This window comes from Hakea prostrata, chromosome 4 (genome assembly GCF_041222555.1).
Source record: "Hakea prostrata isolate BN-2017 chromosome 4, UWA_Hpros_2, whole genome shotgun sequence".
Classification (NCBI taxonomy): domain Eukaryota; kingdom Viridiplantae; phylum Streptophyta; class Magnoliopsida; order Proteales; family Proteaceae; genus Hakea; species Hakea prostrata.
The window spans coordinates 16,779,824-16,800,081 of NC_142603.1; the positions used below are offsets into that span (position 1 = coordinate 16,779,824).

Consider the following 20,258-nt stretch of genomic DNA (forward strand, 5'->3'; position numbering starts at 1 on the left):
TGTTTTTTGGTAAAACAAAAACAAAAGTATGTTTAGAGAATGAAGAATCTAGTTTTGCAAATGAAAATCAGTCATAAGGGTACAGACTTGGCCGAGATTAAATCTCAGCTCTTCTAGTGAAAGACCTACTTGTAATCTATATTTTCCTGAAGCTTTATAGTTATCTGTTCTGAGGAGTTAGAGGTTGTAAATAAGTGGGAGAAAATTTTCTGCATAAACAAGGCTAAGAAAGGGTGTATGGAGGAGAGAAAAGCACAACTGAAAATAATTCAATTAAAGAACAATTCATTTCTAATTAGGGCATTGTGATAGTAGGTATTTCAATCAACAAGCATAATATGTTACCTCCATTTTTTTTTTCCGCAGAAATTATTTTCGCAATCAGCTGCAATTTCAAAGAAATAAATGAAGATAAAGAGAATAAGAGTTATATACTGGAATTTATTTACCTTTTCAGTGGTGAGAGGTAGATTCCTCATCTGCATAGAGTTAGGATCATTCATCCGTTCGAATAGAGAAATATAGTCTCTTCACACTCTACTCTTATCGATCGAAGTAGAGGATCCAAAGTTCAAACTCGAATGAACGTATGGTGAAGGAGACGCTAGATGGGACGGTGGCGTTAAGATCAAGATTGTTGACGTCGTGGCCAAACGTTTACCACATGGCATTTGATATCATGGACAAATCCAAGGAAGATACCTTATTAATGAAAAATCTCTGATTAGCGTTGGGAAAAATAATGAGACGGTTATGAGTGATGACGAGATCTACAACATTGAAACGCGAGCGTTCCACTTGGATCAGATATGGAAGATTTTTGTTGCACCAGGTGAAAATTGGTCCTTGGATTTAACGACATACAATGTTGCATCAGGAAACCTAATGCGAGATCGTGTCATCGATAAATTTGAAGAATTGAAGGCAATAAGCTGAGCTGCGCCACCAGTTACCACCACCGTCACTGCATCACTTGTCACCGGCCGGGGAAGGAGCAGAAAATGCAGGCACTTCAGTCCTCATCGTTTCGTAACTCTCCCTTAGAACCACTTCGCAAGCAATCCAATTCAGGTAGAGTCAGTGACAGAAGAACCTCCAAGACAAAGTTTCTATGGACGTTGAAGCCCATTTCTGCTTCTTTAACAACAGCTTCTGCTCCCAAGAGAGAGAAGGATCCAAAGAAGCGAGTGGTTATTACTGGAATGGGTCTTGTTTCTGTATTTGGAAACGATGTTGATGGCTACTATGATCGCTTGCTTTCTGGTGAGAGTGGTATCGGACTTATAGATCGATTTGATGCCTCCAAATTCCCAACTCGATTTGGTGGTCAGATTCGTGGGTTCACTTCTGAAGGTTACATTGATGGCAAGAACGACCGTCGTCTTGATAATTGTCTGAGATATTGTCTAGTTGCTGGCAAGAAGGCCCTTGAACATGCTGACCTTGGTGGTGCTTCCCTCTCCAAGGTATGAGCTATTTTGGTTTTGCCGTTGTTCTTCGACTAGTGTCCAAGCATGGTGTATATGAACCTTCCTTTTATGATAAGAGGGAGAGACCAATTGAATTGTTAAAAAATACTAAAATGTGTCTTCCAATGTTATGAATTTGGGTGTGGCAACTCTCTATTTTTTAGAAATAACAATTGATTTCGACCAGATCCTTTCTTCAGAAGCAAATCAACTGGAGTCTAGGATTCCCGTAGGCATTGTGCCCCAGGAGTTCTAAATATACACTGAAGAAAGGAATCGTCAACAAATCTGCTTCAGTATTTAAGTAACCTGCCGAACATGGATAATCACAAAATTTTGTAGGCCAAAACCATTCTGAGTGACTTGGTTTGTCTACAGTCTTTCAGTTGCGGGAGCATTGGTTTTTCCGCTTTGTTTGGAAACTTAATGAAATTGGACCCAAGAATCAAATATTCTTAACAGTATTTGTATTCTTGTCCTACTGGAATTTATTTATTTTTCCATTTATTCAGATTGCCGCATCAATTTTTGTAACTTTCTCATAGTAGTATTTGGTAGGCTAAATTAGTTTCACCATCTCAATCACTGCAGCATTACTATTATTGGAATTTTCATTGATAAACAATGCGAGTCTGAAATTAATCTGTTGTACATGTAGGTTTTATTGTATGTCTTTGATGCTTCCTGAACTGTCTGCTGAAACTATGTTTGTTTCTCACTATTGTTGCTGATTATGTCCTGTTTGCAGATTGACAAGGAACGAGCTGGTGTGCTTGTAGGATCAGGCATGGGTGGTCTGTCAGTGTTTTCTGATGGTGTTCAAAGTCTCATTGACAAAGGTCACCGGAAAATAACTCCATTTTTCATTCCTTACATCATACCAAACATGGGGTCTGCCTTGCTTTCAATAGAACTTGGTTTCATGGGTCCAAATTATTCAATTTCAACTGCCTGTGCTACGTCCAATTACTGCTTCTATGCTGCTGCGAACCATATCCGACAAGGTGAGGCTGATTTACTGATTGCTGGTGGAACTGAAGCTGCAATTGTTCCTATTGGGTTGGGAGGCTTTGTTGCATGCAGAGCTTTGTCACAGAGAAATGATGATCCAAAAACAGCTTCAAGGCCTTGGGACAAAGATCGTGACGGCTTTGTGATGGGTGAAGGTGCTGGAGTGTTGGTATGTTCTAGACTCTTGCTTGTTATAAGGATACAATTCTTTGATCCCTTGTAACCTCTTCTTGTAGCTTTATTTTAAGACCGAGCAGTAGACTGTAAGCTAAGATATCTGCATATTGATTTTTTTTCGTCACATGATGTTTGCGTTAATGCATGGAATGAGGCAGAATACACTGATTATCATGTCCTGACGAGCAAGAACTTTAATTATAGAGTTCTAAATATACAGATAAACACCTGCAGGTGTGCCTTTATCATTTGGAAGGACCATGCTGCAAATGAAATCATGTTAGTTTTCGCCTATTGGCGCTGTTTTTTTTTTTTTTTTTTTTTGGGGGGGGGGGGGGGCAGGTGATTGAATATCATTACTGAACCTGAGAAGGGGAAGAAAAATAGGAGATGGTGGTGGGGAAGGGGGAGAATACACAGGCAACAGAGAGGGTATAGGGAGAAAGGTATACAGACCTAAAGCCCTGAGAAGTAGGGAACGAGGTGTAAATAGAAGGTACAACAATAAGCCTGTTCCACGAGTATCAGTAAGGGTCGGCAGGGAAGAAAGTGGAGTTTTGGTCTAACATAGAAAATGATGGCTTTCCAAACATGTCGGTGATCTATCTTTGGAGAATCCACTCCATCCAAATTTGAGAATAGTAGCGCCAACCACTATCAAACCAGCTGTGTTGCAGATTGTGTAACCAGAGAAGGCTCTCCCCAACCAATAACAGGTCCTGATTAGATCTGATTCAATAAAAGAAAGTTTATTCTGAAATTAAAATTGTTTTCGGGTTTCCTGGATTTTGAATTCCCTTTCTCATCCCTGCTGAACTTCCTAATGGAAAGTTGAATGAGGGTAACAATTTAATTTTCTAGAAAACAGAGCTGTTCTTGACTGAAAGCATGTCCGGTTTGATTCTCTATCTGTCAGTAGCATCAGGAAAACATTTGTAAATTTTAAACTGTTTCTAGTGGAAATAATAATGTGAAATTTGGAAGAGTTTGAAATGGAGGCATCAGATAGCCCATTCAGAGGAAGATAACAGGGCCTGCACCCTTTTCCTTTTGATTTTCTGGGTGATTGCAGTCTTTTACCCCATAGCGGCCCTTTGTATCATGGTTATCAAGGCGTTGCCTACTTGCCTAAGAGTCACCTAGGCAATGCCCAGGCATCCTGGCCCTTTTTTAGGTCAAGGCGACCTGAAGTCGCCTTGTCAACCATGCTTTGTATATAACATCAAAAAGATTCTTTAGATTTCATTTTTACCATCATTATAGCTGACTTGGGCATCATTATGAGACATCTTGACTGCTACATACTTACTGAAGTTAGATCCCCAAAAGATGAGGACTTAGGTGGAGAGAATGGAGGACTAAATCCTGTAGACAACCACCAGATTTTCTCTCTTTTGTAAGTATATAATCCAAAATTGCTTCAGCGCAGTTCCCTTAAGTCCTCAATTAAATGACACTTAGTTTTAACCCGTCTTCTATGACAGTCAATGCATTTTTATTCTAGTTATTTACAAGCATAAAAAATGCATATTCAAGCTCATGTAATGAAATGACAGTTGTGCTCTAGTATTCCTATTCGCCTGTCTTTACCTTATGGGTAAATGCTGGCTTGTGAGTTTTTGGGAAAACCACGAATGGACGGGATTGTGGTTTAGTATTTACAACAGATTCAGAATATTTAGTAGGCATGACCAGAGCGAGGTGAGAACACAGATAAAATCAAATGACTTAATTAACAAAGGAAGAAGTAAGAAAGAGATAAGAGGGATATAACCAATTGTTCTTACCAAGGCCTAGGTTAGTTTCCACCTACCAAAACTATGCATCTCATAGCAATCAATAGAACCAGAGATTTCATTCAAATCTTGCACTTGGCTCAAAATACTTAACAGCGAGCTCTTTTATATAGAAACTTTTTTTTTGCCGGGGGGGGGGGCAGGGGGATTCTGGTCCTTCTTGGCATTTTTGAAGATATTTAATGAACTTCACATTTTCAAGGTCTTTCACAACCAACGATGAATCTAACCTTTCTTTTTGGTAAAATTAACCTATTGACGTACCCAAAATTTTAAAATATAGAATGGGCTCAATAGGATAGAAAATATAGATTCCCAGCCTATGACCCATGTAAAAACCAGTATGGCATGCATTTAACCCATCATACGTGGATTTGGGCCTCTTCTGGTGCAAATACATGTCTTGGACCTCTCTTCATGTACATCACCTACTGATGGGATGCAAAAGCAAAGATAAAATAATGTTTATTTCTTATTATTTTTTTAAATGCTTGTTACAATGCTTTACTTTGATTTCTTTTTGATAACTTTTCCTGCACGGTGTCGTGTGTTGTTTATTAATGCCGGTTATGTCTTAATAGGTAATGGAGAGCTTGGAACATGCAATGAAGCGCGATGCACCTATTATTGCTGAATACTTGGGAGGCGCTGTAACTTGTGATGCTTATCATATGACTGACCCCAGAGCTGACGGACTTGGTGTTTCATCATGCATTGAAGGAAGCCTACAGAATGCTGGTGTGGCACCAGAGGAGGTACATCCTTTATTATCTTGGTTTCTGTTGATAGGTGTGTCATATCAAATAAAATTAGCATGGAAATAGTACTCTCGCTATCTATAGTTCGACTCATCTTTGTTAATTTAATGTATATATTTTTTTCAAATTCCTATGCCAGTGTTGTTATTATCTATATTTCCTAATATATATGTATAATTAGAACTGCTATGTTTTAGATCCACTTGATGAATAAATAAATAAATGCCCAGTCCACCACTCCGAGATTATCTGAAGCAATTACAACTGGTATACAAGAGTGCTGAAACCCTTTTTGGAATTATCTCATTAGTCTCATTAATAATTTAATCTGAATTCTGGACTTCCAGCCAGAAAATTTCCTTTTAAAAATAATATCCCTTTTAGTCTTAGTAGTAAATTTATGTTAAGAATACCGGATTATAGTATCAAACTCCTAAAAGAATGTAATCTTCCTGCCTGCAGGGAGGCAAAGGTTGGAGATATGTAAAGACTAAGATCAAGGATGATTTAGCCCCAATTAAACCCACAAATCAGAGAATTATAAACTAAATGGTAGAAACAAGAAGACAAGAGAATAAGGCTGGAACAACCTATTTATAGAGCACTAGTACTTGCTCTCCAAGTCACCTACAATATAAAAACCACTAGATTTTGCTGAGCTAGCGAATAGTCTCAGCAATAACAAAAGTAGAAATTTACTAGAATTAACATTAGAATCTAGTCTTTATAGAAATCAGCCACATACATGAACGCTAAAAAAAATATAAATTAACTTTTAGTAACTTAGGAAACAACTAAAATAGAAAGTAGTGAAATCTAATAAAGTGTTCAATTTTCCAGGGGCAGCTCTGGTGAAATAGTTGGGGGACCACAGTTATAGCCCCATGGTCAAAGCTTTGAAACAGCCCCCCATCAAAATTCATTGGGGGTAAGACTATAGGAAATTTGTCACCTTACCCTCCCCCCCGGACTCTGCTTGTGCAGAAGCCTTTGGCACTGAGTTCACCCTTAAAGTCTTCAGTTTTACAAAGAAGCAGATGCAAGTTGGACCCGTCAAATCTTCTAATAAATTCTCATTAAGATCCAAAGGAAGAGCTGTGACACTGTTCACGTGAACAGAGTCTGCTTCTTTTGGCCCTTCTAGAATACTTGGTAGGCTGTTTTGGCTGGCAAAGATGAGGCAATGCAAACCAGGTTGATTCAGCCCAGGTTCTATATCAAGATAACTTGGATATTTCCTTCTTGTATGTCATTTTCCCCCCTGTGAAAGTATATTTTCATCGCGTGGTGCCACATCAAGTTTCCTTGAGAAAATCTGTTTTCAGTTTTTAAACCTTGTGAACTACTTTCTTTGACATATTCTTATTTATTCTATGGGAATTTGTAATTCTGTGGAACCTTTGTCCTGCATCAACTTGGCACGTCCATGTCTATCCTGTGTCATTTCAACTATACTAAACTTTTCTTTGACCATTTGATGTTGAATATCTAAAGTCCCCCATAGACCCTCTAAGCCATCTCACCACTCGCTGCCACCAAAACTAAATAAAGGAGCAAGCAGTTAGAATTGAAGTAATGAAGGTAAGGAGAAGAGATGGGAAAACAAGAAAGGAAGAGAAGAGGAGAGTATGATGGAATGTTGTGCTGTAGATGATAAAGGAAGCAGTAAGAAAGGCATCAGACCAAAAAGTCTTAGGAAGATGTGATAAGACCCCGATCTCAACAGAAGAGCAATGGACAAATTGACACACAACGATAATAGCAATACTGACTTAATCAAATAATCTCCAGAGCAGAACACACTACAGCAGTAGGGGATCCTATTCTACCTGAGAGCAATTGCCCCCTCCCTTATTTCCGTAACAACTCAAAACGCATAATCTCCTATTCTCCCTTCCCCTACTAATAGTAATTACTTTTCTAACAAAATCCCTTAACCAAATCACTCCAAATCCAATTCTAAAAGGCATCCTGTATCTTAACAGAATCACCCCATATTTATTCCTATAAGACAGTTATTATCTCTCAAGTATTTCCTTCTATTTCTGGTTGCTGTGCAACAGATCTTGTATCTTTCTTTCCTTGCCTGCAAGTATAGACTCGTGAGATGAGGGGTCTATCAAGATGCAAACCAAATAAAAGACTTTCAGTGGCCTCCAATAAATAGGTTTCTTCTTTTTTTGGGTTGGGGGAGTGTCTCAAGACACACTAGCTGTTGTATAACACCATTGGACAATTTTGATTTGAGTTTCCACTTGAGTTATCTGATAAAAATTCTTTAGGCATCAGAGACATTGGTCGTACGTTTCATTAGAACCATCCAAGTAGTGTGGGAATAATCATCGACAGATTACACAAGTAGGGTCAGCCAATTAAAGCAGTAATAGAAGAGGATCCTTAAACATCAGTATATACAATATCAAAGGAAATGAGCAATATGGGGAGAGCTGATGCATTTCAACTGAATAAGAAGGTCAACAGCAAACCATGCCATTAAACTGGCTCGGAAGCGGACTAATTTGTTTAGTTTTGAGTGTCCAGTGGCTTAATAGGTTTGGGTGTACAATTGTAACGGGCCAGTTTTGTAAGCCTGAATATTTTAATACTATTTTGTGTCTTCGTCATTGTTAAGTTGATAGCCACTACGGTGAAGCAGTAACAACTTCAAGGTGGTGAATCCTTGGCTTGGAGATTTCTATGGGTGACAAAGTTAGGAAATGACTTATCAGTTCAGCTCTGGACCAAGGTATGCTTGCCCTAGAGGTATTGAGGTTATGAATGACCAAAGTTGAACAATTTCTGATTTTGTTTTTGGTAATCTAATTGGTAGGTTATGTTTTGGATTTTTAAAGATGGATTAGATGAAAGAAAGCTGGAAAGATGATCAAGAAGGCTTGCCTAGGGCTTACCAATCTGGCGAAATAGGATTTCCTCAGTTGTTATACCAAGAGCAACTAAGATGTTGCTTGAGTGGGTAAAAACGGAGGAAATGAATTGGTAGATCAGATCCAGAATTATTAGAGAGTTCACTGAAAGATGTTGAGACTTATGGCCTTTACATTAATCTTATAGCCAAATCTTAATTTTCTTCCTTTGACCAAATTCTATATTCGTTCTCTTCCTGTCCTACTCAAGCCGCTAAATTTTAGGCCATATGATTTGCAGAATTCAACAAGTATCGAGTCTTCTTCATCCTTTTGTCATTTGATCGTCTTAAACATCATAAAATGAGTAATAAAATTAGCATAGAAAAGTTTCTTCCTGCCTTGTTCACCAAACACCCCCCCCCCTGGCTTTCAAGAAAAGTTGTTGCATTTGAGCTGGTTATAATTGTAGAACATTTTTGGGTTTGGGTTTCCAAAAGTCTAAATTTGCCAAATTCATGCATGCTGGCAGAACTGGTTAAGATGTTTATGGCTGGATTCTTAATATGAGTGTGATCAGCCAAGCTCTCTATGTATATATTGAAATTCCAAAAGGAAAACTATGTATGTTCCCCTCTAACTGAGTCTACTGGTCAGTCGGTGGAAAAGGAAAAATACCCAATATGTGCCCCTGTGGCTACTTTTTGCCATTCAGCAAAGCCATGTCGAACTTTTCTACTTAGTTTTGATCAGATTGGGCTTAGTGTTATATATCAGGTTTGGCATCTGCCAGTCGAGTATCCTTTTCCATTCTTTAAATTCTTGATGGTATTGACCTTCTTACTTTTAAATTCTAATTCATAAATATAGTTTTGTTTATTGTTTTCATTTTTGTCTGATTAGCTTTTATAGCCAATGGGAACTGAGTTCACTCCAAATTGTCAATTCATGAATAATTAAATCACGTGGATGTATGAATTTCAGGTTAATTACATAAATGCACATGCAACTTCCACACTTGCTGGTGATCTGGCTGAGGTTAATGCTATGAAAAAGGTGTTCAAGAACACTTCGGAAATCAAGATAAATGCAACCAAGGTAAGTTCTCTTTGCAAGTGTGAAAGTTTTGGGTTATTTTACGGTCATGTTTATTGACAACTTATTTTGTTACTTTTGTTTGTTGACAGTCTATGATAGGGCATTGCCTTGGGGCAGCTGGTGGCCTGGAAGCCATTGCTACAGTGAAAGCCATAACTACTGGTTGGCTGCATCCTACAATAAACCAGTTTGTATGTATTACATTCTTTTTTCTTGTGAATTACATATTATCTATTGATTTTGAAAAACAAGGGAATCAAGAATGTTGCAGCTAACATTTTCAGTATTTTCATTTGATTTTGTGCTCTAAGCCTCATCAGCTGAATTTTTATAATTAAAATGTTCCTTGCATGAGTGCAGAATCCAGAACCTTCTGTTGATTTTGATACTGTTCCAAATGTAAAGAAGCAGCATGAAGTAAATGTTGGTGAGTTACTGAATTTGCCATTAAATATTTCCTGTGAATTATAATCATGATCACAAAAAGTGTTTTATTTATTATGATCATCATCATCATAAACTTTTTATTTTTACTATTGGTTGCAGGTATTTCAAATTCTTTTGGTTTTGGAGGGCACAATTCTGTTGTGGCTTTTTCAGCATTCAAGCCTTGATGCAAAAACAATTTTGAGAGGATCATCTTTGAATTTTCGTCCATAGATGCCATTTTTGTCTTTCTTATTCGGAGTCCACAGATGATCTTTGAGTATATAGGTTTTTGTTTCCATATGATGCATTTCTGCAGGTTGTGATGTAACTCAGACTCGAATACTTATCATATTTGTGTACCAGTGTTCCTTTAGAATACAAGAGATTAGCAATACTATTTCCTGACAGGGATGTGAGAAAGGTTTTCTTTGGGATGATACTTGATCCTCCATATTGAGCTTTCTAGATGCCATTTTTTCCTCTATATATTAGATCCTCTCACTCTCTAGGAAACTTCAAAGGCTTGTACAGCACTTTGAACATTTCAACTGAACAGTTGCTGTATAATCTGTTGATTTGTTGTTGTCATGCATGTCTAAATTCCTTCTGTTGCGAATTATCCTTTTGAATGATTTTCCCTTGTAAACTTTCTACTTTCCAAGGGCCTTGAATTTTCCCATTGATAATGCTAAATCGTTAGTTTTGAGTCAGATCTGATGGAGATCTCTTTGGAGCCTCTCTATTGCATTACTCTATTGCTTTATGGCCTACATCTTCGTAGTTAGGACAGATAGCTTCTTTCTTTTTCCTGCAAAACCAAGACTTTCCCTTCCATATGCCATATCTGATCAGCCCTCCAAAGGTTTCTTCTGCGATTGTTGCTACTGAAAATGGTATTTTTCCGTTATATATCGTCTGTAACCGTGGTCAACTGGTTATTCACGATGGAGCACGCTGTCCAGGAAAAGCAAATTCATAATGATATGGCTAATCCTATCCTGTCACAAACCACTCAAGCCTAGCCTCCTCTTTGTCCCTAAATCTGTGCATTTAGGTCTTGTTGCAGCAATTTCTTATGCCCAGTGTTGTATGTTATGGTCCTGAAAGAGCATAATTTTTGTCTCCGAAATTCTTTAGAATAGTAACGAGCTGAGGGATGTGTTGTGTCTGCCATGGAGTCGAGATTGGTTGCGGAAGAATGCAATCCATCTGTTTATCGTTGTTCCAAATTGTGTGAATCTTAATCTTCTTCTTGGCCATTTGGTTCAATCCACCTGCCATTCCCTCTAATGTTGCTTTTATTGTGTCAATGCCATCCATGCTTCCCTTCTAAGAATGTGATTGTCTTTTTCAAGTAGTTCCCATATCCATCGAGTCTTTTTTTCCTTGTGCTGCCGCTTTCCTGCAGAAAATTAAAATTGAATCATTACATTATTGATGACGAATGAGAGACTTACAGTTGTACAATTGGGGGTCATTAAGAGTGACTCCCTGTTCTTCCCCTCCTATGTTGGTCTTGTGCATTTCTTTTTTTTCTTCTGTAGAAAACTATATTAAGTAGAAGGAGACACAAGCTCGGGCTGAGGAACATTCTCGTTCAGCCAGACAGTGGAATTATGCCAAACCAGTGCTGTCTCAAGCACTAGGGCTTCCTGAGCCAAGGAATGAGCCACAGAGTTGGCTTCTCTTGGAGTAAAAGAAAAACCACAAGACAAGGTATCCCTCGCCGGAAGTCTGATATCAGAGAAAACATTTTGTAGCTGAATTGGGACCGGAAGAGCTGGGTTTAAGAGGAGCCTTACCACTGAGAGACAGTCACTCTCAATGATTACATGAAGCCAACCTTCCTCAGCTGCTAGCCATAGTCCTTGTCTTATCCCCATCACTTCACCAACAGCAGCCTCTCCGAACACTAGAGGAATAGACTTCGCCAGTAATGGGTCCCCATTCCAGTTTCTTGCAACAACGCCTAATCCACTTGCTGTCCTATCAGACCGTAGTGCTGCATCAGCGTTGATCTTGATCACACCCCTTGGAGGTGGTTCCCACATGAGAGATCCATGTTGGTGAACTCGTGGTTGAGATTGAGACAAGAAATTCAGACCTTCTCTGCGTCTCCCTACAATAGTTTGGGCAGCAATGTACTCCATGCTTGCTTGAGTAGCCAACTGAATCACATCATCTGGCTTCCAACTATCTGTTGTGAAATGGTTGACGTTTCTTGCTCGCCAGAGATACCACAGCAGAAAACCTATCTGGGCTTCTAAAGTCTTATATCCTCTTTGATCTTCTAGCTGCAGTTGCCCCCAATCTTTAATCTTTTGATCAATAGAGTGTGCTTGCTGCTCATTGAAGCAGACACCCAGATTTGAACCTAACCAAATAGCTCTAGCAAATGTGCAATGAAATAGTATATGTTCAATGGTTTCAAGTTCCCCACACCTAGAGCAATTAGCTTCCACCTTCATACCCCTATGAACACAATTGGCACCTGTTGCTAGTGCTTGATTGCAAGCTTTCCAGATTAAAGCTTTCACCTTTGGTAATGCATTATGTGTCCATACCTTCTTCCACACCGATTTATCTATCAATTCCCATGAATATCGTCTAGAGGAGGAAGCTTTCATAGCTTTCTTTATGGTCTTGTGCATTTGCATATCGGATTACCAGTTATTTATAAATTCAATAGCTTTAATTGGGTTTGGATTTACACTATTAAAAGCAACATCATTACGAAACGACCAAATTGTATAACAAGTGAGAATAAGAATGTTGAAAAACCATTTAAGCATAAATTTATCAAGTCTAGACTAAAGAAAAAAATAAAGGTAAAGTTGCATAAGGTTATTATGATGGATACGGTTCATTCTAAGGCCTAATGGTCCAGATATCCAGATGCGTCTACTCCATTCGCAGTCTATAAGCACATGCTATAGTTATTCCATGCATTTGCCACGCAAAGCACAATTAGATTGGATTATTGTCCATTGACCGATGAGTGCCTTAATAGGGATCCATGCCTGCAACAGTGCTAGAAAAAATTTTAAACTTAGGATAAATGATTAATTTCCAAAAAATATCCACCATGCTCTATTGGAATTACTACAAATTGATCACTTCTTATTCAAAATTCTATTGTATGCAAGTTTAGTAGTGAAGCAGCCATTTATAGAAAGTTGTGAAACCCAATAGTCCGGATTCTGATTTAGTGAGATACTATTGATGGCCAAGTGAGACAAAGTTGAGAAAGATAACCTGATTTCTTCTATCAAAGAAGATCTTCGTTGCCAAACTAATACTCTTAGATTGGAAATGAGGATTGATCGATCTAGCATTATTGTCAATTAAATTAGGGGTCTTACTTTGTCAGCTCTTAGAGGTGGGGTTTGTACTTAATTTGTGTGGTGGTGAAGATGGGTGTCAAAGAGGAAATGATCAACTCAGCAGAAAAAGCCATGCAAGCATTGTTTCAATTCTTTTGCATTCTAAGTGAAAGCCAATTAGCCAATTAAAGTTTATGTTAGGGGCGTGGAACTACTAGGGGGTATAAATGGATAGTCGAAATCCGCTTTCGAATTCGCATCCGCATCAGTTTAGGGATATCCGAATCCGTCCGATTATTAATAGGATGTGGATATGGTATACCCCTTTCTTACCGAATATTATCCGTCCGATAAAATTATACGATTAAGTTACTTATTTAGATTTACTATTCTTATTTTTATAATTTGTGCCTATAATATGTGACTATTTTTCTAGATTTTCTACTAAAATAGCTACCAAAGTTGTTAAATTCTTAAATTTCAAACCTAGCCCTCACAAATAAAAAGGTAAAGATGTAAACAGGTAGTCGAAAACTTGTATTCAATCTATATTCATGTCTGTTTAGAAGGATCTACTTAAGAAAATAACTATCCGATTATCATCCAAATCCGACAGAATCCGTCCGAAAACCAATAGGATATTATCCGAATCCGTCCGAATATAATAGGATGCGAATAGGGATAATACCACTATCCGAATCCGAATCCGGTCCGTTTACACCCCTACGTGGAAGCAAGTAGGAGGAACTGAACCTTCTTCTTGCTTTCCCAGCTCTCTTTTGCAATGTGGTAGATCAGGTGAAATCTATGATTCAGAAGGGAAGTAGTAGCATAAATTTGTTAATCTCCTTGTAGACAAATTCAATAGCTGCCCCTTGCAACCTGGAAGAAAGAATGAAATTGACGAAAATCCCACCTAGCATTCCAGGGAGCGCTTTTGAATCCCAGAATATATTGGATTCGAACCGTATCATTTTCGTGTCATTTTTGTACTTAATTACAAAATATGTTTATAAACTGAAATTATATCGTACCAATACCGTATCAAATTACAGTACCGAATTATCTAAACCGGTTTTGGGTAAAGAAAGAAGTGGTAGAGTTGAACGCTGCGCAGCATCTGCTGCCAACGGTTGAGATTGAAATTTAGTGAGATATTTCGATCTCGTCTCTCAAACAGATGGTTAAAAGCAAGATAGACGGTCGTGATCGAATATCAACCGTTGGGTGGACTGCTATTCATACCATATGGGCAGTGACCGATTGGATGCGGCTCGGAATCGGGTCTAGTTCAGATCGGGATCGATTCCATTCAAATTTCGGGATTCAAAACGCTGTCGTCGCTTACTAGGGCTTAAGAGCGAGGTTTTGCTTCTCCTCTCCCGGCGGCCACTCTAAGCATCCATCTCTCATTTTTTTCCCCCGATAGCTAGTGAGGATTAAGATTTGCAGATATCACGACATTACTGCTCTTGTTTTGATCTTCTTTAATACCTGCTTCGATTGATGGTAGTTTTGTTTTGTATCTAGAGTTTGGTTTGCAAGCTGAAACAGAGATTGGTAGACAATGAAGCCAGTTCTAGGGACTGTTGTCTCAAACAAGATGCAGAAATCAGTGGTCGTGGCGGTCGATCGTCTGTTCCATCATAAGGTATTCAATCGTTATGTCAAAAGAACCAGCAAGTTCATGGCTCATGATGAAAACAATCAATGCACCATTGGCGACCGGGTAAATCTTTCCCCCCTCTCCCTACCCAACCCCACCAGTGCAGTTTCTTGTTGTTCTCATTCAAAGTTTGCAACTGTTTATGTTTCGGTAATGTGTTTTTAGTATTTAATGGCTGCCTCCGGCAATCATATCTTGTTGAAGATAAAGGTATAAGTGGTGGTTCTCTCACCTTCCTAAAGGATTGCCATACGCCTATCCAGGTGCATTAGGGTTTTAAAAGTCCTGGCCTTTAGCTTTATAGATCTCTTCCACTCAACATGACTCATTGAACCAATAACGGTCAGCCGTTAAATCCATTGACTTACATAACCCTCCAGGTTATGCGTTCTGAATGTAACTTCTTGAGGTTTTATGATTGATGATACTATTTTAAGGAGCAAGTTCTTACGGGAAAATGGTTCTAGAATTTGTTGAACAGATACCGTAGTGTGATGGACCGACAGAAATGAGATGGTTTAATCTTCAGTACTGATGTGGAGAAGGTAGGTCGGTCTGATACAACTCAAGGAGAGCTATCCCAGATGAATTCAGACCCATTGAAACTTCATAAATACATTTGCGGGGGTAGTTACACATATGATTAATCAAGTGGTATTCCTCTGAACTCTTTAGTGCGTGGTTCCTATGTATAGGTTTTCCAAGGGGGCGTAGTAAATCTCTCAGAAATTCAATGGGACTCTTATAATGTAAAATCATTGCGAAGAGCTATATGATATATGAATTGATGGGTTGTTTGGATTATATTAAGAAGCAGGAACTTGAAAAGCAATGCCTCGAGAATCCAGAATTTCAAGAATACTGATTAAATTGATTCAAAACTGAAAGAAATCTAGTCAGCTTTTGTGGGTTTACTTGATTTGATGTCCAGGTTTTTGGTTAGTGTTTGATATGTGTTTTCTTGTTCAACCGTTCCAATCCCTAGTCCATATATTGTATCATTTTAACCCCTTTGTAGATTGTGTTTATTTAATGTACTTCCTCGTTTGGAAATTATAATATACTACCCTCACTTTTATGTGCTAATATCAAAATAATCCAACTTGTTAGCTGATTCCTGTAAAGTGATGACATTGACATAGGGAAGGTTTACCCTTTATGTCGAAACCCCAAAAACTTGTTATCACTTCTTGAGTTGTCTTCCTAGCCCTCTTGTCTTCCCTACAACACCAGGCCCATCCCCACATGCACCCCCCCCCCCCAAAAAAAAAAAAAAATCCTCTCAATTCTTTTGAGAGAATACTTTGTGTAGTCTATGTGTCTATTTTCCAAATGGATTCTGGGCCAAAAGCAATTCTAAACTCTGTAGGCTTTAAAAATAAAAAGAAGAGCTCCAAAGGATTCTGGACCTAAAACCCATTCTGAAGCAAAATAAAAGGTTCAGGTTCCCTGTGAAAATATTAAGAAAATCACGGCATGAAATACTCATTGCAGAACAGTTGTTGCGTATAATTATAGTGGTTCTTGAGTAATTAAAATTAGGAGGGCGGGTGTGGGGGAATGGAAGAAGAAAGAGGAAAAGTTTTCTCTATTCCAGAAGAACTGAACCATTTATCTGCTGCTGACATTCCCAATTAAAGAGTGCCTGACATTATTACATTAGAGACTCCTTGAACTAAATTTATGTTCTTACAAAGCTGAGGTAAATTTTAGTTGTATTCATATTTTTAACTTTTCTCCTGCTCAGTGACTGGACACTTTGCAATATCTGTTACTCCACTTATTCTAAAGTATCTAGTATATTTAGGTGAGACTTGTGGCAGGGAAGAGGAGTTCTTGCAGATATGATGAAGGAATCCTTACAACTGCTGAGACCAACAAATTAGGGATTCTGTTCAACTTCCATTTAATACCTCACATAACTAAAAGTTTTAAGTCAAATTTACCTTAGTACCAAAAGATTTAACTTCTGGTTAACCAGAATTTGTATTCTGCTTCTTCCTCGCCTTCGTGAAGACGATGATTAAGAACAATTTGGAGGCAACGGATATGTAGCAGTTTGATTCCCACCCTATATATTCACCTGGATAACATAGGGAAGAAACCTAATGGCCAAAAAACCAGATAGATTTGTTGAGGATCTTCAAAGGTATAGGTTGGATAGAAATGAAGCTAAGAAAATTGCAGGAAAAACAAGGGTAAAGAAATATGAAGGGTTATACAATAGTTTGGCACAAAGGAAGGGGAAAAATCTATTTATAAGATAGCTAACAGGAGGGATATGAAGAGTAGAGATTTTGACCATGTTAGATGTATTAAAAATGGAGATGATAAAGTACTAGTATGTGATGAAGACATTAAGAAAAGATAGAAAATTTGTTTCTCTAGTCTACTAAACAAGCATACTTCAAACCCCTATAATTCACAAGATTATACCATTCACCAAGACACTAATTTTCAAACTTATATATGGAGGATTTCGATGTCCGAAATAAAAGAAACACTAAGGAGGATGAAACTCGACAAGACACAAGGTCCTGATGAAATCCCAATAGAAGTATGGAAGAGCTTAGGAACCCATGGACTAGTTTGGTTGACTAAGTTGTTTAATAAGATTATGATCACAGAGAAAATGCTAAATGAATGGAGGAGAAGCGTTGTGGTTCCAATTTACAAAAATAAATGAGATATTCAAAGCTATAATAACTATAGGGACATTAAATTGATGAGCCATACTACAAAATTATAGAAGAGAGTAATTGAAACCCGTTTGAAACACTTAACTGCATTTACGGAGAACTAATTTGGGTTATGCCGGGAAGATCTACAACGGAGACTATTTACCTAATTAGGAAACTATGGAAAGATATAGAGAATGTAGAAAAGACCTTCACATGGTATTTTTTGACCTAAAAAAAGCTTATGATAGAGTTCCTAGAGCATTAATTTGCCAAGTACTAGAGAAAGAAAGTGTTGCAAGTAAATATGTAAATATAGTTAATGATATGTATGATATTTCGGTGACAAGTGTAAGAACAGTGGGCGGACAAAGTAATGAATTCCTAATTACAGTTGGGTTATATCAAGGATCAACTTTAAGTCCATATCTATTTGCACTTGTAATGGATGAATTAACCAAAGACATTTAAGATGAGATCCTCTAGTGTATGCATTTTGTTGATGATATTGTGTTGATTAATAAGACTCAAGTGGGGATTAAACCAAATTAGAATCATGGAGAGCAATCAAGAGGTTTTAAACTAAGTAGAACAAAGACAGAATATCTAGTTTGTAACTTTAGTCATGATCGGGCAGACGATGAGGTGGTGATACTTGACGATAAGGAGATTCTTCAAAGTGATTGTTTTAGGTACCTAGGTTCAATCATAAATAAAAAAAGTGATATAGAGGTTGATATTTTTCAAAGAATTAAGATAGGGTAGATGAAGTGGAGAGGTGCGTCCGGTTCTTGTGTGATTGTATTCCATTAAAGCTTAAAGGAAAATTTTATAGGACTGTAGTTCGACCAACTATGATGCATGGTTGAGAGTGTTGGGCTGTTAAAAAGAATCATATAGATAAACTTAACGTAGTAGAAATGAGGATGCTAAGATGGATAAGTAACAAAATTAGGAAGGATAAGATAAGGAATGATTATATTAGAGTTGGTTTCGAAGTTGCTCCCATAAGTGATAAGCTCGAGAAAGTCGTTTGAGGTGGCACGACCATGTTCAACAGAGACCTATAAATGCCCTTGTACAGAGAAATGATATAATCCAAATTGAAGGGACTAGAAGAGCTAGGGGTAGACCGAAGATAACCTTAAGAGAAGTGGTGAGAAAGGATATGCGTAGCTTAGGCCTTGAATCTAGCTTGGCCTCAAACAGAACTGATTGGAAGGCAAGAATCCATGTAGTTGACCCCATTTTGTTGGGACAAGGCTTATTGTTGTTGTTGCATTTGTGGGGAGAGTGAAAGAGGAGATTAAGAAAGAAGCGATGATGAACAAGAGAGGATTAGGAGGAAGGAGAAGATGACAAGGAGGGCAAGGTTAGAATAGTATGGGTTGTGAAATGATGAGGGGTAAAAGATTCTCTTTGTCATTATTAAAATGTTCTTGTTTCATGTTCTTTAAGTTAATATTGTTGGTTTCAGGGGTTTGGGTGATTTTTTTTATGAAAATGAGGGTGGTCATTATGTTCAGATATTTACCCTGTATAGTACATTATTAATCATCCAAAAGTAAAAGGAAAAGTCTGAGTTTTGATTGGTGAATTGCAGGTTAGGTTGGACCCTTCCCGGCCATTGAGCAAACATAAACACTGGGTTGTGGCAGAGATACTTAAGAAAGCACGTATCTATGTTCCACCTTCAGCCGCATCTCCTCGTGCTGATTCAAGCAGCAAGTCTGAAGTAGCTGCTTCTTGATTATCTGAAGGTTTGAGGGTTCAGTTGTGTAGGATTAACTGAACTTTCCCATTTGTTATTCTGAGAATATTCTGCACATACAAGAGGGAGAGTAAGAAGTGAGTTCTAAGATCACATTTCTTGAATGGTTTAATAAATCGTCTGTTGTTTAAGGATTTGCTTCCTTAGAGGCTTTTAGAATTGAATGTTAAACTTTTAATCTTTCTACTTGCTACTTTTTTCTGTTTGTGCAGTTAAAGAGTGTTCCGAGGGTATCACATGGATCCTGTAGACTGTATTGTTAATTTCAAAATTTCTAGTAAATGGAAAAACATAACCTGCCTACTGATTGAGTTTTACAGTAAATTGTGCATGGTTTATGTTGAGAAAATAAAACCCAATCATTCCTATCCCCAAAGAGTTGTTTCTGGCAATATGTGCATTATTTAGCATGAAGTGGAAATGTTGTAATGAATTCTACACAAGAAGGATAAGGAAAATGATGAATCACAGTTCCCAAGCCAAATGATGTTTTCAAAGATTTTGGATGATTGGTATCAAGTAAACCTGAAAAAAAATTTGATGCTTTTTTTGGATATTGGATATTGGAAAGGGTTGAAACTAAAAGATTTCCTCCCATGAATATTTCATGAAGCAATCTGTAATTGGTGATTATCCATCTAATTTTTATTCAATATGTTATTAATGAAAAAGAGTGCTAGATGATCATCATCCTTGAAAGAAGCTTCCCAAAAAGAATACTATGAAAAGAGGATCGAATGTGTCTTTGTTCCCCCTTTGGCTAATGCGTAGAGCTATTCTTCTTCTTCTTCTTTTAATGAGAAAAGAAATAGCATTTACATGCTCTATTAATATCTGGAGTACTACTATCTCCTACAACTACATAATTTGAGTGTGAGGTCTCTAAACTGGCACAGATTTCTGTCTTAACATTTGTAGATACATCTACCAAGAGGGGGATTAGGTTTAGAGGCCACACTGTGTTTTTTGGATCTGAGAGTAGATCAACTGTTTCATTCTCAGTGCACCATATCTCTGTCAATTGTATTTTAGGGAGTCACTTGATTTATACCAATATGTAGTCCGCAAATCAAGGCATTCTATACCATTCCCACATTATAGTCTACCTGTGCTGATAAACTAGGCTTTGCCATCCCAAAATAGTCCCACACTCCACCCTATGTTAAGTGAGTGAATCATATTCAAAGAATCACAAATACATTTAAGCATATTATTGGT

The 20,258-nt window shown here is 37.8% G+C and overlaps 2 protein-coding genes across 4 annotated transcripts; both read left to right on the top strand.

The window, feature by feature from the left end:
* Window positions 1-519: 519 nt before the first annotated feature.
* LOC149018225 (3-oxoacyl-[acyl-carrier-protein] synthase I, chloroplastic-like) lies at window positions 520-10,460 on the top strand. Its single transcript, XM_089152537.1, has 7 exons — window positions 520-1,466; window positions 2,218-2,649; window positions 5,035-5,208; window positions 9,060-9,173; window positions 9,263-9,364; window positions 9,534-9,600; window positions 9,720-10,460. The coding sequence occupies exons 1-7, from the start codon at window positions 1,002-1,004 to the stop codon at window positions 9,785-9,787; spliced, it is 1,422 nt and encodes a 473-aa protein (XP_089008663.1). The 5' UTR covers window positions 520-1,001; the 3' UTR covers window positions 9,788-10,460.
* Window positions 10,461-14,210: 3,750 nt separating this feature from the next.
* Window positions 14,211-19,571, top strand: LOC149018226 (uncharacterized). 3 transcript variants are annotated; one of them, XR_016172905.1, is made up of 3 exons: window positions 14,211-14,654; window positions 18,873-19,117; window positions 19,253-19,571. XR_016172905.1 is itself a non-coding variant. In XM_089152539.1 (3 exons), exons 2-3 carry the CDS (start codon window positions 14,493-14,495, stop codon window positions 19,017-19,019), a joined length of 309 nt encoding a protein of 102 aa, XP_089008665.1. In that variant the 5' UTR covers window positions 14,211-14,357; window positions 14,456-14,492; the 3' UTR covers window positions 19,020-19,226. The 3 variants fall into 3 exon arrangements, 2 of the variants coding, with proteins under 2 accessions (XP_089008665.1, XP_089008664.1); XM_089152539.1 differs by lacking the exon at window positions 19,253-19,571 and having other exon boundaries at window positions 14,211-14,357; window positions 14,456-14,654; window positions 18,873-19,226; XM_089152538.1 differs by lacking the exon at window positions 19,253-19,571 and having other exon boundaries at window positions 18,873-19,226.
* Window positions 19,572-20,258: the final 687 nt, after the last annotated feature.